A 23701-nucleotide genomic window follows, 5' to 3' on the forward strand; every position below is an offset into this window, starting at 1 on the left:
CAGAGGCAAAAGCTGCATCATCAAAATGCAGACATTTCCAGGATGGAGAAGAGCCTCTAATCAGAGTATGGTATGTTCCTTTGCTCTGTGGAAAAGCTTACATTTTGGTCAGGACACAGGGGTATATCCTCCCCTAGTACGTAAAGCACCATGGGATCTTTAATGTCTAGGCTGAGCAGACATGACCTCAGTTTTCTAAGGTTTCCTTAATTCCTCAACTCCCACCTGTGAAAGGTCACAGAGCAGTTCCAGTGTTCTTGAAATTGTGCTTTGCTTTGGGTTTTTGGGAGAACCGTTTTGGGGTTTAGGTTGTTGTTTTGTTGTTGTTTTGTTGCGGTTTTTTTTTTCATTTGACCAACCTGTTTCCTCCCCAGATTTGTCTGGTCCTCAGAAGCATGAAGTCAGTTCCTGTGAGTGCCTTGGATGCGGAGTTGGGGGACAAGAGGTAATCTGGAATCTGAAACCAGACAGGACAATCATTCCATGAATCTGTGTTCATCTGTGTCCTTTTCAGCCTTTAATGGAAGCAGCCTGGAAGCTGAAATAAGTGAAATAATGTAAGGACAGATCAATTTGGACAGTGTGGAGGGGAACTGGAGAAGTCAGTGCTCAAGCTACCCACAAAATCAAGTGAAATGAAGAAAGAAGACATAAAGATTTCCTCCACCACCTGTAGTCCTCAGGTATCCTGCTGTGGATGAAAACCTGCGTGTCGTTCAGCCATCCAGCACTAAAGGGAACTCAGGAGCCCCTGAATGACCAATAAAGTGGAAGAGAACTAGAGAAATTTATAAAATAAATCCTCAAATATTCCTGTTCAGTGAAGACCCTTCTTCTGAGGGTTCCCACATAGGAAAGAGGTACCTGTCTTTTTGTTCATACTGATTTCTGCCAGCTGTTGCAAGTGAGTAACTGCTTTCCTCCAGGTACAATTAGTAACCTACCTAAGCACCTGGGACTCTTAGCACTCTCCAAATACTGCTCCACACAATATATATCTAAGATTTGCAAAGGTGCATGAAAATTTTATGACGACTAATTAATAAAGCTCCCATTTCAAAGGACTGCAATTTTCAGGAGAAACCTAGGATCCCTTCCCAGTTATATACTGAAATCTGTAAAATCGCTGCGTGTGAAAGAACTGAAAAGCATGAAGTCCTGCTCAGCAGAGAATGTGCTGTAATTCATTGACTTGACTTTGGATGCAAGCTACAGTGACTCTTAACGCCCTGCAAGTCTTCCATCAGAAAGTAACACGCTGGTGATGAACACTCCTTCCAAATGCACATTCTTACTTTTTTTTGTGTGTGAGCATTCTTCTTTGTGGCCTCTCAGGGAACCTGAAAGAGGATTTTCATTATCCACCCTTCACAAAGTCCTCCCTTCCCACCAGGATAATATCCACTTGACTCACTAGTTAAGGTCAACATAACCTTGAAGAAGTTATCACAGTAAAGCCACATCCATTTGCCTACAGCAGGAGGAGTAGCCCAGCACTCTGCAGAAGCAGGAGTTTGCTTTGAGAAACTCCCAGACCTGAATCAGGTGAGGCCTCATAAAGTACCGGCGCCAGTTTAAACCAAGGGAAAATGGTGTGGAAGTAATTGCATAATGGTGGAAGGGGAGGACTGCCCATAAGAGTTCACCCTTCCTGCTTAAAAAGTCAAAATAAGCTTGCCAAAAGATGTTTTATCTTTTTGCTCTCTGTCTTATGTTGACCTTCCTCTCTGCCTGCCTCCTCCCCTGAGTTCCACTGGTTACATCCTTTCCTTATTACACCAAAGTCATAAAATTGTAAAAATTTCACCTACTGACCACTCTTAGATCTCATAGTCCATAACTCCTTTAATGAAGTCCTCAGGCAGCATTTCCCTGTATCCTTATCTGAGTTTGGTGATAAAGCATATTTTAAGCCAACCTCCTTTTACAATATATGAACTAAAGCTGGGCAAGCTTTTCACAGCAAATGTTTTATTTAGTGGATTAAACCTTTTGTTCTCTTCATGAATTATTGTGGACAAACTTTGACTTTAATTCATCTGGTTGTTATTCACAATTGTTCAAATAACTGTGTCAGTGAACATATTTCAGCTGTTCAGATTGTTCTCAAGTGATTCACTTCAGTTCTTTCTTTTGCTATTTGTTATATGCTATTTACTGTTCAAGGGCTGTATTTGGTTTTACACACCCCACCTGGTGACAATAGTACCTGATCCTTACACCACTGGAAGGTCCATGTAGAGAATCAAAATCAGAGATTTCATAATGCCGGCTCTGTTTACAACACACATTTCTTACAAAATTTTGTACAAATATATGATAACTATCTGTGATGAGGCCTATTTTCTGTGAACAGCCTTTCAGTAACAGTAATTAGGTAACCCCATGTTAACAGAAACCATTAACAGCTCTGAGAATATCCTCTATTTGGACTGATGGCTTCAGTCAAATATCTAAGTTTTCATCTGAGAGTAACAAGGCAATGAGGTACCAGACTTCATTAGTTCTGTACCTCTCTGAATTCCTTCTTTTCTTGAAACAAGCATTTCTAAATATTTCTATACAATATTCTAAATATTTCTATACAATATTCCAGTATAACTGCAGAATACATAGTATGTTCCTTCAAGAATAAATCCAGAGAGAAAATACATCTCACTAAATCTATTTAAAATTATTTTTATTTTCATACTTCATATAATAATAGATCATGCATAGAATACTAGGTTATGCGTCTTTTTTTTTTTTTTTTTTTTCAGTTAAAGAGATTGCCAGAAACTGTAAAACTTTTATCTAAACCTAGATTTGACATGCAGCAAAATTAGAGTGTACCAGTCCAGGATTTAGTTCTGGTCCATATCATCTGTATTATGTGCCTCAGGGCTCTGAAAATACAGTTTCTGCAATGTTTTTCTCCACATGTGCACAAACAAACAGAAGCATTACAAATTTGTCAACAAGAAAACAGGCTAAAAGAACTGCAATGGGCCAAATTCTATCCTGAAGTAAACACTGGAGCTGCAGGCACTTTTTTGTAGGGAGACTTTAGCCTCTTAGTTCTCACATTTGAACAGAATATTTGGTAAACTTCTAGGATTCAGAGCTTTTATTTTCAACACTAATGAACTGTGATTCAGTGAACACAGTAAAAATACTTCGCCAAAATCTCTTCAGGTGCGGCATATATTTGAACCCATCTCCTCTATCAGAAGCTTTCACTTACTGTCTTATGTGTTCGTGTGTCTTACTGTCAATCTGTTAAAGTTATCAGCCATGAGAGTAAGTTCTTCAGATTTCTGCTGAAAAAAAGTAACTGTAGCATTTACTGCATTTTTGCAATTTGTCACTCTTTCTACCCTCTAGCATGAACTCTTCAATTTGCTTAAGTAAATATTGGCAGCAAATCAAAGAAAGTACTGTAAGTCCATGGAACACAATATTAAACTAACTATGGAAAGCATGCCAGGGATAGCCACAATGTTAAATGTGTTAGGCTCGCTAATTTTCCTATGTGGTATATTCTTCCCTGACTATATGCACACAAAGGGGAAAACACAGCCTATGAAATGTTACATTGTCTAGTTCCTACAATGTCTTCAGAAATACTCTATTCATCTTTTTTCAAGGGTCATTACAGCACTATTTAGACAGAGCTGGCAACCTGACTAATGCATTTGTTAATGTTAGTATCACATTTCTGTAATATTTTCATTAGTTACATTTTTCTATTAGGACTATATTTTCTAGAGTTGTACTATAGCTTTGTATTATGCTTCTTTGGTTACCAGGGACTCCAGCAGGGCACCAGAAAGTAGTGCTATAAAAGACAAGTGGGATCCTGCCTGTGAACTTGTCTGGACTTGCGTACATCCACCAAAGGGTATTTCCACTGAAGGGTGGCTTGCAACACGCTGAGCGCTAGCTGAGTTTAATTCAGCAGCAGTGTGGTCAGGGCCCTGTTAAGCTCCCTGTGGAGTTACTCTGGATTTATATCAGTATGTTTGTGATTAAGATTTAACTGAGAGATGTAGCTGTAAAATTTTCTCTCCCTCCAGTTTTCCAGTGGCTATAGAGTTCAGTCTTCTCACTTATCTTCTTTTCCATAAATTGCATGTATACTACATGCAAGTACCCCAGAGCATATGAACACATTTAATACTCAAGACTCCAGTGTTGTCCTAAAGGAATTGTAATAAATAATGGAAAACCCATGACTTACAAATAAAAAACACCACCACCACACTGTAATAATCCATGATTCACATCTTCCATCAGAACTATACAGAAAATACAGCCTTGCTGCAGGTGCAGTTTTGCAGATTTTGTCATTTCTGGAAAACAATCACAGTTTATCATAATGATTATAAAATGCATGATTATATAAAATATTTTACATTCATAGGACAGCTTTGCTTTTGCAGCTAAGCTTTCATTGGCTAGTCTTGGTTTTCCCATGATGGATATAGCATGGGCATTTGTAAAAACAAATAATAGATGCAAATTTAAAATTATACTCAAACTAATAACCTGCCTTCAGAATCATACAGGATCTTGGTGCTGGGTGATGGGCAAAGACAACTGGTCACATGTTGGTCTCCAACAAAGACCATATCCTCCCAGTTTTTCTCCTGGAGGAAACATTTTTTTTCTCCCCCTTGGTTTTTGAATAAATGTAGCCTGTGATAAAGTCAGCAAACACCAGCCAAGCCCCTATCCCACTCTGCTTCTTTGTGAAAGTGTTCTCCTCATTGAGATGTCCACCCATCTCAGCCACACTCGTTCCTCTCCCATTCTTGCCTGCAAGCACAGCAGCTTCTCCTCCCTCTTATCTGCCCCTCATCCTCCACTAGCTATGTCTTACGTCTAGGAAAAAGTCTTTGCCTCTCTTTCTCCCACATGAACCTCAAAATAATGCCAGGTCTCCAGGCTGGGAGGTTACACACCTAGGATATGAGGTGGATATAGTGGGTGCCCTGAGCGGGTGGGTGCCAGGGTAGGTGAAGATGATGGCCAGGTGAATAGCCAGTGTGTGCGGGAAGGGGACAGGAGCTCAGCAGTGCCAGGGACCGATGGGTTAGGGAGGTACAGAGCCTTCAGCAGTGGGGTCCTGAGCCCAAAGGGTGCAAGGTGGGAACAAGGCAGGCTACGGGCAGAGCCCCGAATTCAGGCCACTATTCAGCTGGCGGGATTGCAGGGGACACAAAAAGAAGGAGTAATTCAGTACCTATGGCCAGGAAGGTACTTAGGAAAAGGAAGAAAAGGAAAGAAGAAAGAAATTGATAGGGAAGAAAAAAGACAAGGAGTCAAGACCACAGGTACACAGATCTCCTAGGAGTATTTTAGCTGCCTGGAAACCACTTGCAAACAAAAAACATGGCCCTTGAACCTGGTCGATGCCCAACACAGAACTTTTTACCTCTGTGAAGTTAGTATCTCTTGAGGGAAGTTATTTTCTTTCCCAGACAGCTGTTCAGCTCACTACCTTCTGCTTCAGTGGCTCTGCCCAGCATTTGTCAAAGCACCGGGTGAAAGATCATTGCACATCATGTGATCCACACAGAGGAGCTGTAGCTAAAAATATTGTTAACAATCCAATGCCATTCTTTTTTGTCAGTCTTGGACTACGTTGCATTTATTTATCCTTTTGCCAACTCCAGTCTAGATTCCTACCCCACACTGTGCCAGGGCCAACTAGAGAGGCCTCACAGAAGCCTGGGTGAAAACAACAGATGCCTGTTTCAGGGTAGACTTGAGCAGTACCCACAGAATGAGTAGGTGGTTATGCCTTGCAGGTAGCCAGTAGTTACAACTTGGATTGTCTACAAATAAAAACATTATGGAGCTGGACCTTCTCTCAGATATATTCCCCAGATAAATGATAGAAACGAAAGAGATTCATTAAAGCCAGCCCACTGATACAGACATGAACAGCTGCATATCTGAACTCTAGTCTTGGGCAAACAAGATACACTAAGCCAGGCAACTTTGTGGTTCTGCCAATGCAAGAAGCAAGGACTGAATGCCAAAAGCTGCAGTGCCTGAATTGTAGGTGCTGAAATAGAAACCAGCCCCTCCACAATTAGGCTTCCTATGTGTGCAGTTTGAGTCAGAAATCCCAGGAAGGGTTCCCAACAACCCCAGCACCAAGGGGACATATATCTAGAGCTAGCTAACATGAAATGTGGCAGCAACAGGGTGCCAGCAGCCTCCTTTCACCCAACAGCTGAAGCTCCTTCATGCTGCAGAGTACCCTTCTTGAGATCAAGAGCTCTAGAGTCATTCTTGTAGCCCTTCTTTCAGAAACTAGCAACAGATCATTATGGTCCTTAAAAAGCTGGTGTACAGAGATCCTATCATCAGTGTTTTATGCAGCAGCCTACTGGATAGAGCACTTCAGCAGTTCTTTCCTCTGCCTGAAAGGTTCAAGCTCCCTGCCCTAACCACAAGACATCCCTCCAGGCTCTCAGGTGAAAATCATGCAAGCATGGCTGCATATCCTGCCGGGACACTCACCTGGAAAAAGTGGGACTCATGTTCCAGTCTGTGCTCCAAGGCCTACAAAGATGTTTTCCTATCCATTAATTATGCAATGTGAAAAAAAAAATCCAACACTGTTGGAGAAGTACGTCCCTAAAAACACCTCAAAGAGAGTTCCATTAATGTAACAAGCATGAAATGGTAGCCCCTGAGTCTTGGTTTCTTTTTTGAACCACAAGAGGAGCTGAGAACACCTCTCCAAAAGAGAGAGGCTAAATCCTTTTCCCAAAATTGGTGGGAAAATAGTTCTGGATTTTTTTGAGCAGGTGATGGAACCAAACCTGGATTTTCCACATCCTTGTTAAGGGCATTAATCTCTAGGCTTTGTGGGTAGGCGGTCAGAAAAGAAGATACAGCCGTAACCTATGAAAGAAAGGAGGCTCTGTGTCTTCCTTTTCAGAATTTATTGATGTTGTCCCTGAGGGCTCTGAGAACACCTAGAAGATCTTTCCCATTTGGAGACCTAGTTCTAGATCCCCACTCGGTTTAGATGCTAGGACTCAGATGGCTGTGAGCCTGCCTGGCAGCAGAACTGCAGGCAACTGAGGAAATATGAAATTAGAAGAATTAAGCACCATTTGCAAAATCTCCCAAAACTCCAGCTCTGATGCTGCTCCCTGCCTGAGGTGCTTAAAACCCATCTGAATTTTAGGTACCTAAATCTTGCTGGAGTGTGACCTTCAATTGCAGACATCCTGATTTGTTTATGTTATTAAGAAATGCTGACATTTATTTGAGTGAAGGTGATGAGCTCTGTCATGCTCACAGTGAGATAATTAATGTCAGTGCTCGCAGGCAGCTATTATGTAAAGACTGGGTGGGTGACTTTACCCAACAACAGGAAAATACATACTACCTCATCCTAGCTACCAGCAAGTGTTTGGGAGACCTGTCTAGTTTCCATGTTTCATGGAATTATCATTGGGATTACTACTACAGAGACCTGTATTATGTTTGCAATTCCCTTTAATCAGAAGAGAGAAAATCAGATTAGTTCCGTAAGGGTTATTACTATTTATTTCTTTTCATGCAGCTTTTCTGGGTCATGATTTAGATGAAATTTCAGTAAATTTGTGTTATTTTTGTTCTGTAGACTTTTTCAGACTACTGGTAAACCCGCAGTAGTCAAGAAGAAAAAGGAAGACCCATAAAAATATATATGTTCTAGAGAAAACAGAACTATCATCAATAAACAACCAAACAGAGAAAAATATGAATCAGAATATTAATTTAAATAGTTTCAAAAAACCAGCCTGGTCTGTCCTGGACACAAGCAATTTCCAAAATGGAAAACAGGTTTGGAAGGTGTCGTTCACTTTTGGTGGCATTAGACACAAACAGCAAAGAGCAGTGGGGTAAAATCAAAATTGACATAGATCAGGAGCACTTAGAACTTGCTATCTATAGAAATGTGTGCTTTATTTCCATCACAGATTAATGAAACACCTCGCAAATGTTGTGCATTTGTGGAGAGCACACGGGTCTGTAGACAGCATACATATTACATAGTGTGCACTACTCCTGTGCATTGCTTTCGAGCATCATCACCAGAGGCTTTTTAAGACTCTGCAGCCGTGGAATTAGCTGTGGTATTGCCAGCCAGCTGTGTATCCTCCATGGGCTTTGGAACAAGCTATAAAAGTAAAAAGAAAAACATACTTTGCCAGCTCCTCACAAAACAGAGCCAGCACTTTAAAACCAAGTGGGTCCTTTTCCGCCCAGCAAATCGTGAGGTCGGCCTCACAGGTCACCATTCGGGATTACGTCAGGGACCAACCGGTTGGGTTCAGGCAGGCTCGGGCTGGTCTGGCAGGCTGCGTGAAGCGAACAAAAGCCAGACCAAGACAAAAAGTTGAGGGAGTGGGATAGGAGGAAATGAAGAAGACTGTTCCAAAGGCTTTTAAATTACGATGGCCATGTTGTTGCAATACTATTGGAAAACTAAATTAATTGCTCCCTTCCTTAGCCCCCTCCTGCTGTGACTGTATTTCTTTTAGTTAAGGGCCTGAGTCAGTAAAGATGCATCCAATTTCCATGCTGTCCAAATGCTTGAAATCACTGCAGAAGTCAGATGGAGATTTCAGTAAACTGAGCTTTCGTGACAGACAAGACTCTTCATTAGGTGGCTCTTGGCCTTCGAAGTTTTCAAGACAACAGAACTACTGGAAGAAGGTCACAAACTTACCCTAGAAAGGGCTGATTTCCACAAAATTCTACTCATCTATTTTCTTGAAAGAGAGGACTGTGTAGAGTTTCTGTTCAGGAACCCAAAAACTGAGGCACCTTGACTCTACAGTCACTACTGAAAAAGGAGCAAACTATCTATTATATTCTAGTTCACAGTTACATTACTGGAAAGCCAAAGGTTTTCTAGGCACTGTAAAACCACGTAATAAAAGCAGCGCACATTTTCTGTAAAAGCCAGGGGCTCTGTAACTTCACAATCCATAATACAATTTGCAAGGATGCAGCTACATGGAAACTGATTTTTTTAGTACTCTACAGTAAAAATCATCTGAATTTTGCACAATGGTTGAGCTTCACCTGGCACAGATCTCCAGAATCTCATTGGTAGCATTCCAAGAAAACACTATTCATTATATAGGAGATCTATTACCCTTTTTTGGGTTGTTCTGTAGCCATTAAACACCCCATGAGTGCAATGACAGCCATGTAAGCTAGCAAGTTCCCTGTACAGCAAAAGAACTATGTTAAAAGAAACTGAAATTGCAGAGCACAAGAAGTTGTGAATTTCACGGCGGATTCCCCTTCCCTTTGTTTGCCCTTCTTCTCCCCTTAAACACCCAATGTGTCTGTTTAAAGAGTGAGGGTTGTTTTCTGTTTTGCGTTTTGTTCCTCTTACTTCTGTAATTCATTGCAGACTTCAGGACAGTAACCTCTGTAGAATTTGCTAGTGGCCCACAGAGCTAGCATAAAATAAAAAGTTACAAGTCCACATAACCTTAATTTTATGGTTATAAGCTATATTTACTGCTATATCATAAGTTTGAAAAGACTGCTAAGTGTTCAGTGTGGGAATGCAGGGAATTTCTCTTAAGTTAGTTTTATGGAGAAATGTGTTGTTAAACTGTAGGAAAGGTTACGGTCCTTTCAAGTCCTCCAGAGCAGAATGCCTATTAGGCGTTTTTAAGGTATTTATAAAATACCCCAACCACTCCTTCAATATCGTTCACTGAAATTCAAATTCAGGACCTTTGCTCTGTTCAAGTCCCTTTGGTTTTAACACTGTAAACTAACCTGAGTGAGAACGCTATCAAAAACCAAGGTGGGAAAATTTGCTTTTTAACTCTTGCCCACCTGCATCTTTTTTTAACTTTGCAAGCGTTTCTCACTGCAGCACATAAGTATGGTGTGGCCCAGTGAGCATGCAATGTATTAAGCTGAGACTTCATCAACAGGAGAGATGAGAGTGCTCTTACTAATTATGTCCTGATTTTACCTGAGGAGCCCAGGCAGAATACAACCTCCTGTGTGCCTCAGTTTCCCCATCTGTAAAACTATAATGATAGTACTGAATTACAAACGTGCTGAATCTTTGTGTGACCTGCAAAAGAACAGATGTTAAACAAGAGAAAGTACTGCTGCTCCACACACCTCAGTTCCCCTTTCTTCCCTCAATCCCTCACTTTTCCAAGGCATGTGCCCACTCAGTTTGCTGCGTGGCCACACAATAAGCTGGACTAAACGCTGCCTGCAGTCAGAGACCTAACGGGATGCCTGTGCAATGGAGTCAATCTGATCACTTACACATACAGTAAATCCACTGCCTCCAGAAAGTGGATTGGCACTACTGTTATGGGACAGGACTGTTCAGGATGAGGGGACAGGGTTAGAGGACACTTCACCTGCCCTGCATGATAGCTACATCCCTGTCTGTCTGTCCCCTGAATGTGCTCCTGATGTGTAATGTGGGGGGCTGCCGGGCTCAGGGCAGAGATGGTGGGAAAGACAGAAACCTGGCAGTGTGTAGCTTCTTGGTTTGATACACAGCACACTCCTGCCTTTTTAAAAATCTCCTTTCTTATGTCTACTTTTTGAATTTGCTTGTCATTCACATCTGCTGAAAATGATGCGTTTTCTCTCTTCTCCTTGTTGCTCACGTCATTTTTACTTTAATTCTGCATTTCATTTTTATAGGGAACATTTTATTTTTTACAGAATGTCAAGAGGATCCCAGCCTGAAACAAGCCTTTGCAATTCAGCCTACAGTGTCATTTAAAACAGGAAAATAAATTGTGTGATAGAGACACTGAAGAACAAATGCTTTCTGGCATTCGTTTTCTCTTCAGGCATTAGGGATTTTTAAGACTGCAAGGAAAAATTCCTTTTATCTTCCAACTACAGTTTTCTAGCAGCATCTTTTGGTTTTAAATGACTGATAATCTACTATCCCAGTGGAGGTCATTAAAATAAATTTTAGACCGGCCAAACAACCCTTGAAGTTCAGTTTACCTTCTGCCAAATTGTCCTAGAAAACAGTAATGTCACCCTGCAATGCCCTCTGCTGGGAGACGCAACTTGGAGCTGGCAACAGAGCTACCAGTTCATGTCCTCAAGCAAGGAACATACACGCAATGAGATGGACTGAATTTTCACCTTCTATGTGAAATCCTGACCCCACTGAAATCAGTGGGGTTCTAGCTTTAATTTTAACTTTGGCCTTAATCATTTCCCCTTTTGAAAACTGCACTGTTGTTAACTATACTGGAAAAAACCTGTTTATTTCAAGTTCAAATGAAAACCTCATTACTGACTTACAGACACGAAGATCTCCTTTTAGCATTTATTGAGCTCCTACAGAGAGGTTTTATAAGGAAGCTTTCAGCTGAAAAAGATATTGCTCCTCTTGACATTCTTCCAAGTCATTTTAACTGTAAAAGCCTGTACGAAATCACACATGCAAATAGCATTCATGTTGCACAGGTGTGATTCTGCATAACATATCTTCACTGAACAGGTTTCTTGTACTGAGAAAAGGAAGCCAGGCAAATGCTATGCAGCAGAACAAAGCAGTGTTTCTGGAACCTGATGTGTAGAGAGCATCAAGCCTGTCAGCTGTCACCTCCAGCTCCCTCTGGGATGCAGCATCCTGGGGCCTGAGGAAGAAAAAGCTGACTTGGCCCTGCCAAGGAGCGGGATACTAGTGTGGAAATCACACAAACAGCAGTCTTCCCCCTCACAAGCATATTGATGTCACAACCCCGTGGCTTATGGGCTAGTTATTCCCAGCTCACAACTCAACAAGAGAATCATCCTTAAAAAATATTTTCCAGCCTTGGCAAGGGTGATGTAACACTATCGCTGCTTTGGTTTCAGTTCCTGTATCCCTCAGCTGGGATGATCTTGTCTGTTGTTTGTCTCTCACCACAGCTGTGCAATGGGCAGCAAGTAGGAAGGATTTTTCCACAATAGTCCCTGGTCCTCTCTGCTGGACGCTTGCTTCTTACTACTCACATTCCACAGCTCAGGTCCCACCTGGCAAGACAATTATTTTATGTTTACTACTAATTATTATTTTTATATCTTAAATAGAAACGTTTTTTCCTTGCGATGAGATGTTTCCTCTGCATTAACCTGCTTTATCACCATGTGCCTCCCTCTGCCCTGCTTTACAGGGACAGACACCAGGGAATGGAGGTGCAGTAAAGCCATACAGTGCCTGGCAACACCATTTTTATTTGAAGGTACTATAATTATCATTGATTTGGAAGTGTGACCTCCTTGATACACAGCCTTTAATATTTTTTTTCCAGAAATGACTGTACAACGTTTGTTATGCCGTCATGGAGTTCAAAATGTCATGGTTATAAGCAGTTTTCAGGACTACACCAGGTTCATTAAAGGCCCCAGACAAGTATTTTTTTGCTTTGTATACTGTCCTGAAAACCTTCCGCTTCCTTTGGTAAGCACCGCAATATCACACCTGTTTGAAAATGAGCACGTGTGGCTACAAATATCAAAAAGTATGTTTATTCCTGATAGCAAGGGCTCAGATAGTTACTCTGGACACTTACCCGCTCTTCTCAGGAATATATTCTTTTTCAAGAGAACTGTGTAGCCCAGGAACCAGGTGTTGGGTGCTCACATACCCTAATCCTGAAATGATTAATTCGAGGGAAGGCTGGAAGTAACTGAGAGATGTTCCAGTCCTGATGCCAGTCTGGTCCCTCATAGGTGAGGCAACTGTGCCAGAAAACCAAACTGAAAATCCACCCTCTGAGTTGGCACCTTTGATGGAAGGATTGGCAGTGAAGTCCAAGACTGAACTGGCTTCCAGTTTAAACTGTCCTCTGATCCAAGGCTGTCTCTCAGCATCACAAATGAATAACGTTATATAAGGAGTCTTGCACACACTGCTATTTTTGCTGCCAAGCAGTCTTTCAAGAAGTTGTCTCCCAATCTGGTATCTTTATACAGAATAATTTCATCCACAGAAATTCTTGCTAGTGGTTAAATTATGGCCAAGAATCTACATTCAGCCTGAATTTGTTCATGCTGGTGCACTGTACTGCTGTTGGAAAATGTGTGGTGCCACTCAGAATGATATTATACTGGAGTGTGACCAACAACAGGATTAGAGCAATATCCTGTGAATAGGAGCATGGAGTTGAACTGGTTCTATGTTTGCTGGAGGCAGCAGAACACCTGGTAAGAGGCAGTCACTGTGCTACTTCCACCCAGTTTCTGGGAAAAGACATGGGAAGGCGGAAAGGGCTGCAGCATGCCATCACCACATCAAAAAAAAGAGTGCCTCCCTGCAATCATTTCCTTCCAGCTGGCAGCAGGTAGCACTAGGAAATGACAGCTTTGGCATTCCCTGGCTCTGCTGACCTCTATCATCACCCAAGCCCTGGAGAGTTCATCATTCAGAGAAGAGGGCTGAGGAAAGTTCTGCTCAACCTCAATTAAGTCTCTCTGGTTTCCAGAGAAAACAGAAGAGGCAAATTAACATCCTGCCCTAGGAAGTTGGGGGTTTTTTGTCCTCATCATTGTGGTGGCAAAATCCAGTTTTATCAGCACTACTGAGAAAGCTTGCAGTAGCTTGAGAATTAGAGAACATGACAGCTTCCACCCAGGACAGACTTTCAGCTTTTGTCCTCTCTTCCTAAGGATACACTAAGAAAGTATCAAAAAAGGAAAAAAAAAAAGCATCATCATCAAACAAAATGACCATTCTGAACTTTTCCAGCCCTCAGCAGTCAGTAACCTTTCTGTTTGCACCAATATAAGCCCACAAGCAGTCAGTGGGAGACATGATTTGCAGAAGCAAATTCACTCATTTCCTAAGAGAGGACAAAATTTGGGGCATGACCTCAACTCCTTTCTCCTGGCCACAGCTTAGCTGAAAGCCCAGTATGTCAGATTCACCTCATCATGATTCCAGGGACTGGTCTGGAATCAATTTGACCTAGTAAGTCTCTTTGATTGCATCAGGCCTTGCAGAAGTTTTGAACAACAAGGATCTAAACAGCAGGCAGCAATCTGCACAAAAACAATCTTTGCAGTTTAAAGATTTTTAAAGGTCTGTGCCTTTCTTTTTTTCTTTTCTTTTTTTTTTTTTTTTTTTTTTTTTGGTTTGGGTTTTTTTAATTTATTTCAAGTGCTTTCCAACTGAGCAAAGCTGCAGCAGGTTCATGGGAGAAGGCCTTGAGGCACCCCTGACTTTGGCACCATTATGCCATAGACACTCCATACATTTTTGGCACCTTGCAACAGACACACTGACAGCCACAGGATTGATGTAAAAGGAAAGAAGTTGTTTTGCAGTCAGAAGAGAATGTACTCAGATTTCTGAGGCCATTTGAGAGAATGCCAGAATGATACTGGATTTCGGCATTCTTAAGCTCCTTTAAGATGATGCAGCAAGTGGTCTTTTCCACATGTGATGATGTATTTCAGGACAAGAGTTTCTTCAAGATTTTCCAAGCCTGTGGGCTTCTGATCCTTTTTCAAATTACAGAGATGATAGCATACCAGGGAGAATTATGATTAGTTTAAACTCTCCACAGCTGCAAGAGATGAATGTAAAAATTCCACCCAAAAATCCACTTCTTCTGGATTGAATTTACCTACACGATACCAAGTCCTGACCAAGGGACCACTTAAAAGAGTTGGAGCAGCATCAACACTATTTAGTTTCTTCCATCACATCAACCCAGGGAAGGCTCAAAATTCTTTTACCCAACACGTCTCCCCCTGCAGCACTGCCATGATATGGGCTGGGGTATTAGCGGAGCACTGAGATGTGTGGGGAGGAAAATGGAATGATGAAATAAAAGCTTAAGTACGAGGGAATTCAAACAGGGCTTGCAACTCATTACTTGGAATACCAAGAGAATTGTAAAACACCTTGTAACCGAGAGGCTTTGCTTGGAGCTGTTAAGGACTGCAGCCCCCACTTCATCCCAGGCTGACAAATTTTGAAGTCTTGGCGATGGTGGGGGTGCAAGCACTGAGCTCCGTCTCAGCTGGCCTGAGGAGACGGCGATGCTTTGTTTTGCTTTAGAGGACCTCTCTCTCCCTCTAAATTGCTTCCTCAGGTTTCTAATCAAATATAATAATACACAGACGAATGCTCTATCGCTTGTCTTGAAGCGTCGACATAGACAACGCTGGCTGTGTGCCCACCTAGAGACACTCGACCTTCCATTTGACGGAGGAGGCCAGAGCATGCCTTGGAAGCCAGTGACCGACACCTCCTACGTTTGCCTGAATTTATTAACACAGTGATAGGCGAGACCCTATTTTGTGGGGCCTTCCTCAAAAACGCTAAATGAAGTGGCGAAAAAACCAAATTGCGGTTGCTTAAGCTGTCTCTCTGTCACGGACGAAGTGCCAGGCACCTCAGGGCCAGGCAGGCGGCGGCACCGGGCCTGGCTGCTGCCCTCGGCGCCCCGGCTGACAGCGGCCAGGCCCGGCAGGCGGTGGCCAGGAGCCGGGCCGCCGCCAGCACAGTGCTGTCGGTCTCTCCGGTGCTGCCAGCCTCCCCGGGACCACCAGCCCCCAGCCCGGTGCTGCCAGCCTCTCCGGTGCCGCCAGTCTCTCTGGCCCTGCTCCTGGCACCGCAGGGACATCAGCTGGGGAGCCTGCCCGGCTTTAAGCAGACCAGGCCCATTCTCTCAAGCAGGTGTTTCTAATCGATGCCAAAAGATCTTCTCCCGGGGGATGTAAGAAAGCATTAGGTTTTGCACTAAACAGACCCATACACAGCATAATGAACTGTATTTCAAATACATAAGCATAACCCTATTTTATGCCTTTCGCGCCACCCTGTGAGGAGACATGCTCTAAATACCAACCATAACCCTCACAGTTGTATCAGGTAACGTTTCCCTGATCGTTCCTGACGCCGTCCGGGCCCTGCCCTGCTGTCCGTCCCGTGGTAGCCGGGTGAGGCAGAGTGGCCCGGCCCGGCGGCAGCGCGGGTTGTTAGCCCTAGGATGGCGGGGAAGTGTTTTTCCCCATGCGTAGTCGTGGCCGAGTGGTTAAGGCGATGGACTAGAAATCCATTGGGGTCTCCCCGCGCAGGTTCGAATCCTGCCGACTACGGCCGAAGCAAACCGTGATTGCTTCGAATTTTTTTTTTCTTTCTTTCGTTTGCTCCTGTCTCCGAGGGGTGGCGGTGCTGCAGGCGAAGCGGCCCGGTGGCCCGGCCGCGGACGCGCTCCACAGTCCGCCCCCGATACGGCGGCAGGCGCGGAGACTCCGCCCCTGCAGCCGCGGGGCCGCCTTGGCAACCGCTGGCGGCGGCAAGATGGCGGACGACTTGGATCGGTTACTGGATGAAGTGGAGAGGCGGCTGTGTCGCCTGCCGGGCGGGCGGGGGGCGGCGGGCAGCCACCGGCACGGCGACGGCGAGGAGGAGGCGGCAGCGGCGGAGCAGGGCAGGTTAGCGGTGCCGCGGCGTTCCGGCGGGCGGGTCCTCACGGTCTCCCCGCCGAGCGGGCGGCCGCTGTGGGGGCGAGGGGCCCGGCCCTCCGCCGCCCTGTGCGCCGGGGGGGAGCGGCGCCCGGCCGGGCTCCTCAGGCACCGGGAACACCGGGGCTGGGGGGCCGCAGCGCAGGCCGGCGGGCAGCGAGCACCCCCGTGGTAACTTACCGGTAACACCCAAGCCGTGAGCCGGCCAGCTGAGATACTTCGGGGAGTCTTTGTCTCTTGGGGGTATCCCAACCTCGGCTTAAATATGGCGGTAAAAACTGCACTAATGTGCTTGCGAGTTAGCGTGAGGGATTACTTGGCTCTATAGCCGACCTGGTGATATAAATATATATACATATAAAACACCTATAAATCTTGTGATTTAGAAGGCAGTACTTTAGCAGTGGTATTATCAAACGTTTCCTTCTGTTGATACTTCAGTCATTTATGTATTCTGTTCATACTCTTTCCGTTAACCATCTCTTCTATAGTAAGCGCTTACACGCTACGCTTTCATGTATCCACCTCACATCACAGTTTTCGCAAAACCGTGGCCTGGTCATGACAGGGCCACTGCTGACAGCACTGCCGGGTGTCCCACCGCCCCTCTGCTGCCACCGGCTCATCCTCGTGGATGAGGCTTCCACCCCGGCCCTCACACCTGCCCCTGCTCATCCTTGTATTTTCATCCCGGCCTGCACCAGCACCTCAGGCTCCGGCTGGAAGGTCTGTGGACCGTGGGGGCTTGGCCAGATGTCTCCACAGGTGGGCTGCTGAGAGCTTACCCGACAGACATTTCAGAGTCCCAGGCAAGGATCCTGAAGAGCCAAATGACTTAATGCAAGACCAACAAGCCCACTGGACTGGACTGCCCTGTTGTTTGCATAATGGTTAGATGAGCACTTGAATTTAGTCAATCTAATTACAGTATTTCAAAAAATCAGAGTTTTCTTCTTTCTCGGGAGTAGATTTGCTCTTGACTGGTTGACGCAGCAGTACTGTAGGCCTCCCTTTCTTTGACAAAGAGCTAGCAAAGAGCAGATTTGAGTGACAAGACTCCTCACTTGAGTGAAAGAGAAGTGCTGGTGATCTCTCTAAATGGATACAGTTTGGCAGCAATTCCTTCAGAACCCCTGCAGTTGTATAGCCCTCTGGCCTTTTCATATTCCTGCTGCTGAAGATTAATGTGAAAAAACAGGGCTGTCCAATTTATTGCTCAGTGAGTACAGCACGGGTTATATTGTCTTAGTTTCATTCAGGGTTGGAAGTGGCTGGAAATTAAAGAAGCAAGTAAAAGTAACACCTGTGATGGGAGACTTCAACAGGGACTGAAAGGCATCATGCTGCAGTTTACATCTGCCCAGACATGATTTGGGTGGCCTACCTTAAATACTACAGAAATATTAGAGGAAAAAGGCTAATTTTAACTAAATTTTAACTAAATTTTATGTTTTACCTTACAATTCTTAGAACTGCTCTGGTCATGCTACTAAATGAAGGCTGATTTCTTTGTTTTTCAGGTCAGCTAAACTGTTAATGAGTGCTGGCAGCAGTGAAGAAGATATAGATAACATTATTGATGAAATCTGTAATGACAGCAGCTTTATCAAAACACCTCTGGTGAGTGGGAGTTTGGAGAAATGCACAACAGATGAGGTTCAGCAATGGAAAGAAAAGCATCGTAAACTAAAACTGTTTTAAAACAAAAAATTAACTAAAAGAAGCTGTAGGATGAACTAGGAAAATAAAGCAGAAAGGGAAAATGTGACAGTCCTGTAGTGAGGAATAGGAGGGGTGCAAAGAGATGGTCTTACTCAGGCAGTAACAGGCAATTGAAAGAAGTGCTAGTTCAAGATAGAGCATAGTGTCAAATGTCACAGAATGGCTGAGGTTGGAAGAGGGACCTCTTGGAGGTCATCTGGTCCAACCACCTGCTCAAGCAGGGCCACCTGGAGCCAATTGCCCAGGACCATGTCCATAAGGCTTTTGGGTATCTCCAAGGATGGATACTCTACAGCCTAAGTAACCTGTTCCATGTTCGACCACGCTCACAAGAAGTAAAATTTTTTCATATGTTTAACTGGAATTTCTTGTATTTCAGTTTGTGCCCATTGTCTCTCCTCCTGTCAGTGGGCCCCACTGAGAAGCGTCTGGCTACGTCTTTATTCTTCGCCATCATCTATTTTCATACATTGCCAAGATTCTCCTGACCCTTGTCATTTCCAGGCTAAACAATTCCAGCTGTCTTAGCCTGTACCTGTACGTCAGATGGTCTAAGTCCTTAATCACCTTCATGGTCCTTTCCTGGACCCACTCCATTATGTTCATGTCTCTTTTTGTACTGAGCACAGCACTCGAGACGTGTCTATGAGGCCATGTCTGGAATACTGTGTCCGGTTCTGGGTTCCCCAGCACAAGAGAGAGATGGAGCTACTGGAAAGCCTCGAGCAAAGGGCCATGGCGATGATTAAGAGACTGGAGTATCTTTCATTTGAGGAGAGGCTGAGAGACCTAGGACTGTTCAGCCTGGAGAAGAGAAGGCTCTGGGGGGATCTTATCAGTGTGTGTAAATACCTGATGGGTGGCATAAAGAAGGGTCCAGATTCTCTTCTGTAGTGCCCAGTGACAGGACAAGAGGCAATGGACGCAAAATGAAATACATTAAATTCCATCTGTACACAAGAAAACACTTTTTTACTGTGAGAGTGGTCAAACACTGGGACAGCCTGCCCAGAGAGGCTGGGGATTCTGTCTGTGGAGATTTTCAAAACCGAACTGGACACAGTCCTGGCCAAGCTTCTGAAGGTGACCCTGCCGGGAGGTGGCCTTGACAATCTCAAGAGGCCCTTCCAACCAAAGTGATGCTGTGATTCTGTCTCACCAGTGGTGAGTAGAGAGGAAGGATCACCTCCCTCAACCTGCTGGCAATGTCCCTCCTGATGTAGTCCAGGATGCTGTTAGCCTTCTGTGCCACCACTTGCTGATTGTCAACTTACCGTTGACCAGATTTCCCACGGCCTTCTCTGCGAAGCTGCTTTCCAACTGGTCAACCCTCGGTGTGTTCTGGTGCATAAGGGTTATTCCTCCCCAGGGGCAGGAGTTTGCATTGCCCCTGGACTTAACTTCCGGAGATTCCTCTCAGCCCATTTCTGCAGTCTGTTGAGGTCTCTCTGAATGGCAGCACAGTCACCTGGCATACAAACCACTGCTCCCTGTTTTGTATCATGTGCAAATGACTTCTCTTGTTTGACAGCAGGAGATGGAGATGAAGCCACAAATGTACATTGTCAAGACAGAGTGATAGAAGACATTGAAAATAGATATTCATTTAGGTATCATCAGTAGAAAATGATGATATTTATACTTCGTAACCCCCTGTACAGATTCTCTTATTTTCATGAGTGGCGTTGGTTTTGCTTTGTTTAGCTTTGATCTCTTACAGAGTGACTAAACCTGAACCAACAAAAACCCACTTGTATGTCACAATATGTATGTCTGAGTGAGAGAGAATTGTCAGTAAATTTGTACAATTTTATCATCTTGTATGCCTAGGACTTCCCATTTAGGATCTAGAATTCCAGTATTCTAGAATTCAAAGAAATGACAGAAACTTCTCAAAACTTTATCTGATAATTTGAATAATCCCAAATTCTTAGTCCCCTTTTTCTGTGACCAAGATTTTCTGGCTCCTGCTTATTAAGTAAAACAGAATAATGTTACCTTGCTGTAATGCTGCTTTATTCTTTGGCTGCTTTTTAAATAGAAATTGAAGTCTAACTCTGCAAGTCTTACACCTGAAACAAACAGTGCTGTTGTACAGTCTCATAGGAAAAGGTAAGTGAAAAATGTTTTGGCTAGCTGAACATAGCTTGATTATAGCTTGTTGTCAGCCTAATAATATTGCTATTGTTTAATCTGTGTTGACATTAAATGGGAAAGAAACTGAATATTTAGAGAAGCATTCTTTTAAAAAAACCCAAAGATAGACAATTTTGAAGAATTACTAATGTGCTTTCATGTGGTCAAAATTGTGTATTATATATTTATTCATTATTCGAGTTACTGAACAGCAGCTTCCTTTGCCTTATGGACATACACATTTATCAAATGCTGCAATATATATTCCCATGTATATTTGGGATAGAGAGTGGCTGTCATATAATTTTTCTTGGAACACCTTGGTAATGGAAGTTCTAAAATTCTGTAGTTTGTAAGCATTTGGATGCTTTGCTTGTATTTAATAAACACTATTTCAGAAACACCATGCTGTTAAACTAGGAGGAGCATTGCTGTAATTTAATATTTTAAACAAAATCCATATAGATGCTGTCCAGTGTACCTGGGTGGAAGCTCTTCACCATATGGCATAGGAACAAATATTTCAAAAAGGTAGGAAACATGAAAAAAAAAATGTTCTAATTGTTTTGTCATTATTTTTATTCACAGCCATGTTTTGTGGTGGTACAGAGTTCTGCGTTTGGACTGGATAGGACAGCCTTATATTCACCTAAACACGTGGCTACCTGTAACTGCAGTTGGAGTCAGCTGGCCCCTTCCAGTCCTGTGTTGTTGACCACTAGAATTTTTGTTTGCTTGAAGAGTTGAAAAATGTGTGCAAGTGAGCCATGAGACTCCAAAAATCACTAACAAGTAGTTAAGGAAGTTACTGCTGTAGAGTATTGTCACTTTTCCCTGCCTCTCTTCAGCCTTCCTATGTGATGCTGAGTATGTGACTTAAATCAGTGGGCTGCTTTAAATCATCCCAGACCGTGAACTGAAAATAGCCAGAGTGCTTTGCAACTGCAGCTGAACTTTGTAGGAGAGGTACTTTAAAGATTTATCGCCAACATCCTATAGAACGTTATTGCATTTCCATGTGCCATTTTTTGTAGTAAGTACTTGATGTATGTACTTTGATGGATGCTGGTCAGGTGCCATAGCAGTGAGTAGGACCAGAGAGAATATATCAAGGCAATATCACTTTATTTTAGGGGTTCGGTGAGGCTAGGAACCTGCAAAAATAATCCATGGTCATATAGTTAAAACACATACCATAGTGAATGTGCCAGAGATGTGAAAAAAGTTAAAATTACAGGGTAACCTTGCTTCTAGTATTTCTGAGTGAGCACTGTACTTCAAAAGAGTTATGATCTGTGTAGCTTCTCTGATTGTAATAAGCTCATGGAGCTTTCTGTTCTTTTTTGACCAGGACATGTGATCAGCTACGTTGTACTGCTTGTGACTTCCGTGTGTCACTTTTCAATGACTACATCTGGGATCAGTCCTGTGATTATCTTTTTTTCAGGTATGTCTGAGGTGGGTTTGGTATTAGTATTGTGTTGCAGTGCTTTGGGGCTTGATAGGAATGGGAAAGATGAAAAGTCCTGAGCACTCCAGTGCTAAAAAGGAGCATGTGTGCAACCTGTTCGGGGATAGGTGGGTAAGTCTGCAGGGTAAGGGATGCAACATCTCCCTTAATCTGTTTTCATGCCTTTCCATTTCTTCCCCCATCTCTCTCTCTCTCTGCTTTTAAAAAGATTTCAAGTTTCATGGATCAAAAGGCAACTTTACTGCTGAAATAAGCAGAAAATCCGTGTGGTGGGTTGGCCTCTGGTGTGCCATAGCAGGATGCCTGCAAAATGAATGCAGACTGTTCAGCATGTGCTTCTCACCATACCTTCAGTCATACAGACTGTGATTGTTTCAGATTTTCTTTTTTCTAGTATCAAGTATTATGCTGTCATGGTCAGAGAAGATCAAATAGTTTGATTTCTTAACAGACTTCTTTTTGAAACAAAGTTTGATTAAATGGAGGGGTGGGATTTTTGTTTTCTTCTTATGTTGTGATATCTTTGACTTTAATTATTTCAGAGTTTTTTGAAGACTTAAAATTAAGGAATTCTTATTTCCAGTTTCTCTAAAACTCTATCTAATGCCAAGACTTAGTGAAGGATAGTGTAGTAGGCATGCTGCTAATACAGACATCAAATTTGGATTCCTCTTATTTTAGTGAAGTCTCTGTATGTACCCGTTAACTGATGGAGGTAGTGGATGTGTTCAGAGTATGTGCTTGGCCACCAGGGATGTGACAACTGGAGCATATAATGAATACATGATCTCCTTTTCCATTCTTTTTCTTGTATTACATGTTAGGTTTTTCCTGTATTTTCCTTCCAGTTTTGAAATCTGTATCTCTCTTTGAATGCAAATCTTATTTTCCCATTATTTAAAGCAGCATTAAAAACACCATGCTGCCCTGGCCTCCTGAGATGAGTTTGGTAGCTGGAAGGTTAAATAGAAATAAGATTATTTCATTTACTTGAAGTGTAAACTATTCTGCTTCTAAGGTCTTGAAATCATTTAAAAGACATGAAAAGCATTAGTATGAGATACTTGTAACATTGATTAAAATCTTTAATCTTTAGCAAGATATTTAGCTATTTATTTTGTCTAACCTGAATTTTAAAAAGCAAACTTGAAGATTAAAATTTTGCCTTCCATTAATAGGTGTATGATCTCTTTTTCTAAAAATTCTTCCTTTAGTGTTTGTTTTGGGTTTTCTTTATTTAGCTGGACTTGCTAATGTTGTTTTTGAGCAATCCAGTAGCCAGAAATTAATGGCCAGCAGGAGGTCATGAGAGCAGGGATAGTTAAAATGATAAATTTTCACTTGGTTTTGGAAACAACTTGGTTTTGTAATAGCCTTGCTGGTTTTTAATTTGTTGTGGTGATGCCTGCACAGGAATTATTTGTGGTTTGGCGTACATTGTTACCTCTTATGGCCATTTCATTTCAGTCACTTTAACAACCATCCTGAGTAACAGTTCCTGATGAAAAGTTCAACTTTGTAGTCGTACCCATTCTGCATAGGGAGTTTTACAGTAAGTTTGATAGAATAAATACATTTTGTACTAGCTTCTTAACACAAGAATTAACACTACCTGATTTTGTTCCCAACTCTTTCTCTGGAGGCTGACACAGGGTTACTGAACGTGACAGAGAACATTGCTTACAAAAACATCAATCAATCTCCAGTTGATCTGAGAATACAGGAAACTCTGCACAGAGGCTGCTCTCAGGAAAGGATTGTGTCCAAAACAGAATTTAAACGTATCCCTAAATTCATTCATGACAGTGGTACTAGAAGTGTTCTTAAGAACATTTCTGAATTGAAATGGCCCCATGAATATTTTTTCTTTTAAAAAAAAAAAAAAGCATGATCCTA

General features: G+C 42.8%; 1 protein-coding gene across 7 annotated transcripts in view; it reads left to right on the forward strand.

Moving 5' to 3' along the window:
• The window catches only part of CFAP418 (cilia and flagella associated protein 418), an 88802-nt gene that overhangs the window by 54764 nt on the left and 10337 nt on the right, over nucleotides 1-23701 (forward strand). For all 7 annotated transcript variants that reach the window (XR_013926779.1, XR_013926780.1, XR_013926781.1 and 4 more), the window contains exons 1-5: nucleotides 1-16446; nucleotides 17997-18096; nucleotides 20240-20310; nucleotides 20800-20865; nucleotides 21686-21781. The exon at nucleotides 1-16446 is cut by the window's left edge and continues 54764 nt beyond it. Coding sequence is in view for 3 of the 7 variants with exons in the window: in XM_080379470.1 (XP_080235596.1) it covers nucleotides 16313-16446; nucleotides 17997-18096; nucleotides 20240-20310; nucleotides 20800-20865; nucleotides 21686-21781 (467 nt within the window). In the remaining 4 variants the exon portion in view is untranslated. The remainder of the gene's footprint in view (nucleotides 16447-17996; nucleotides 18097-20239; nucleotides 20311-20799; nucleotides 20866-21685; nucleotides 21782-23701) is intronic.

The sequence above is a fragment of the Falco punctatus genome (assembly GCF_963210335.1).
Source record: "Falco punctatus genome assembly, chromosome: 3".
Taxonomy (NCBI): Eukaryota; Metazoa; Chordata; class Aves; order Falconiformes; family Falconidae; genus Falco; species Falco punctatus.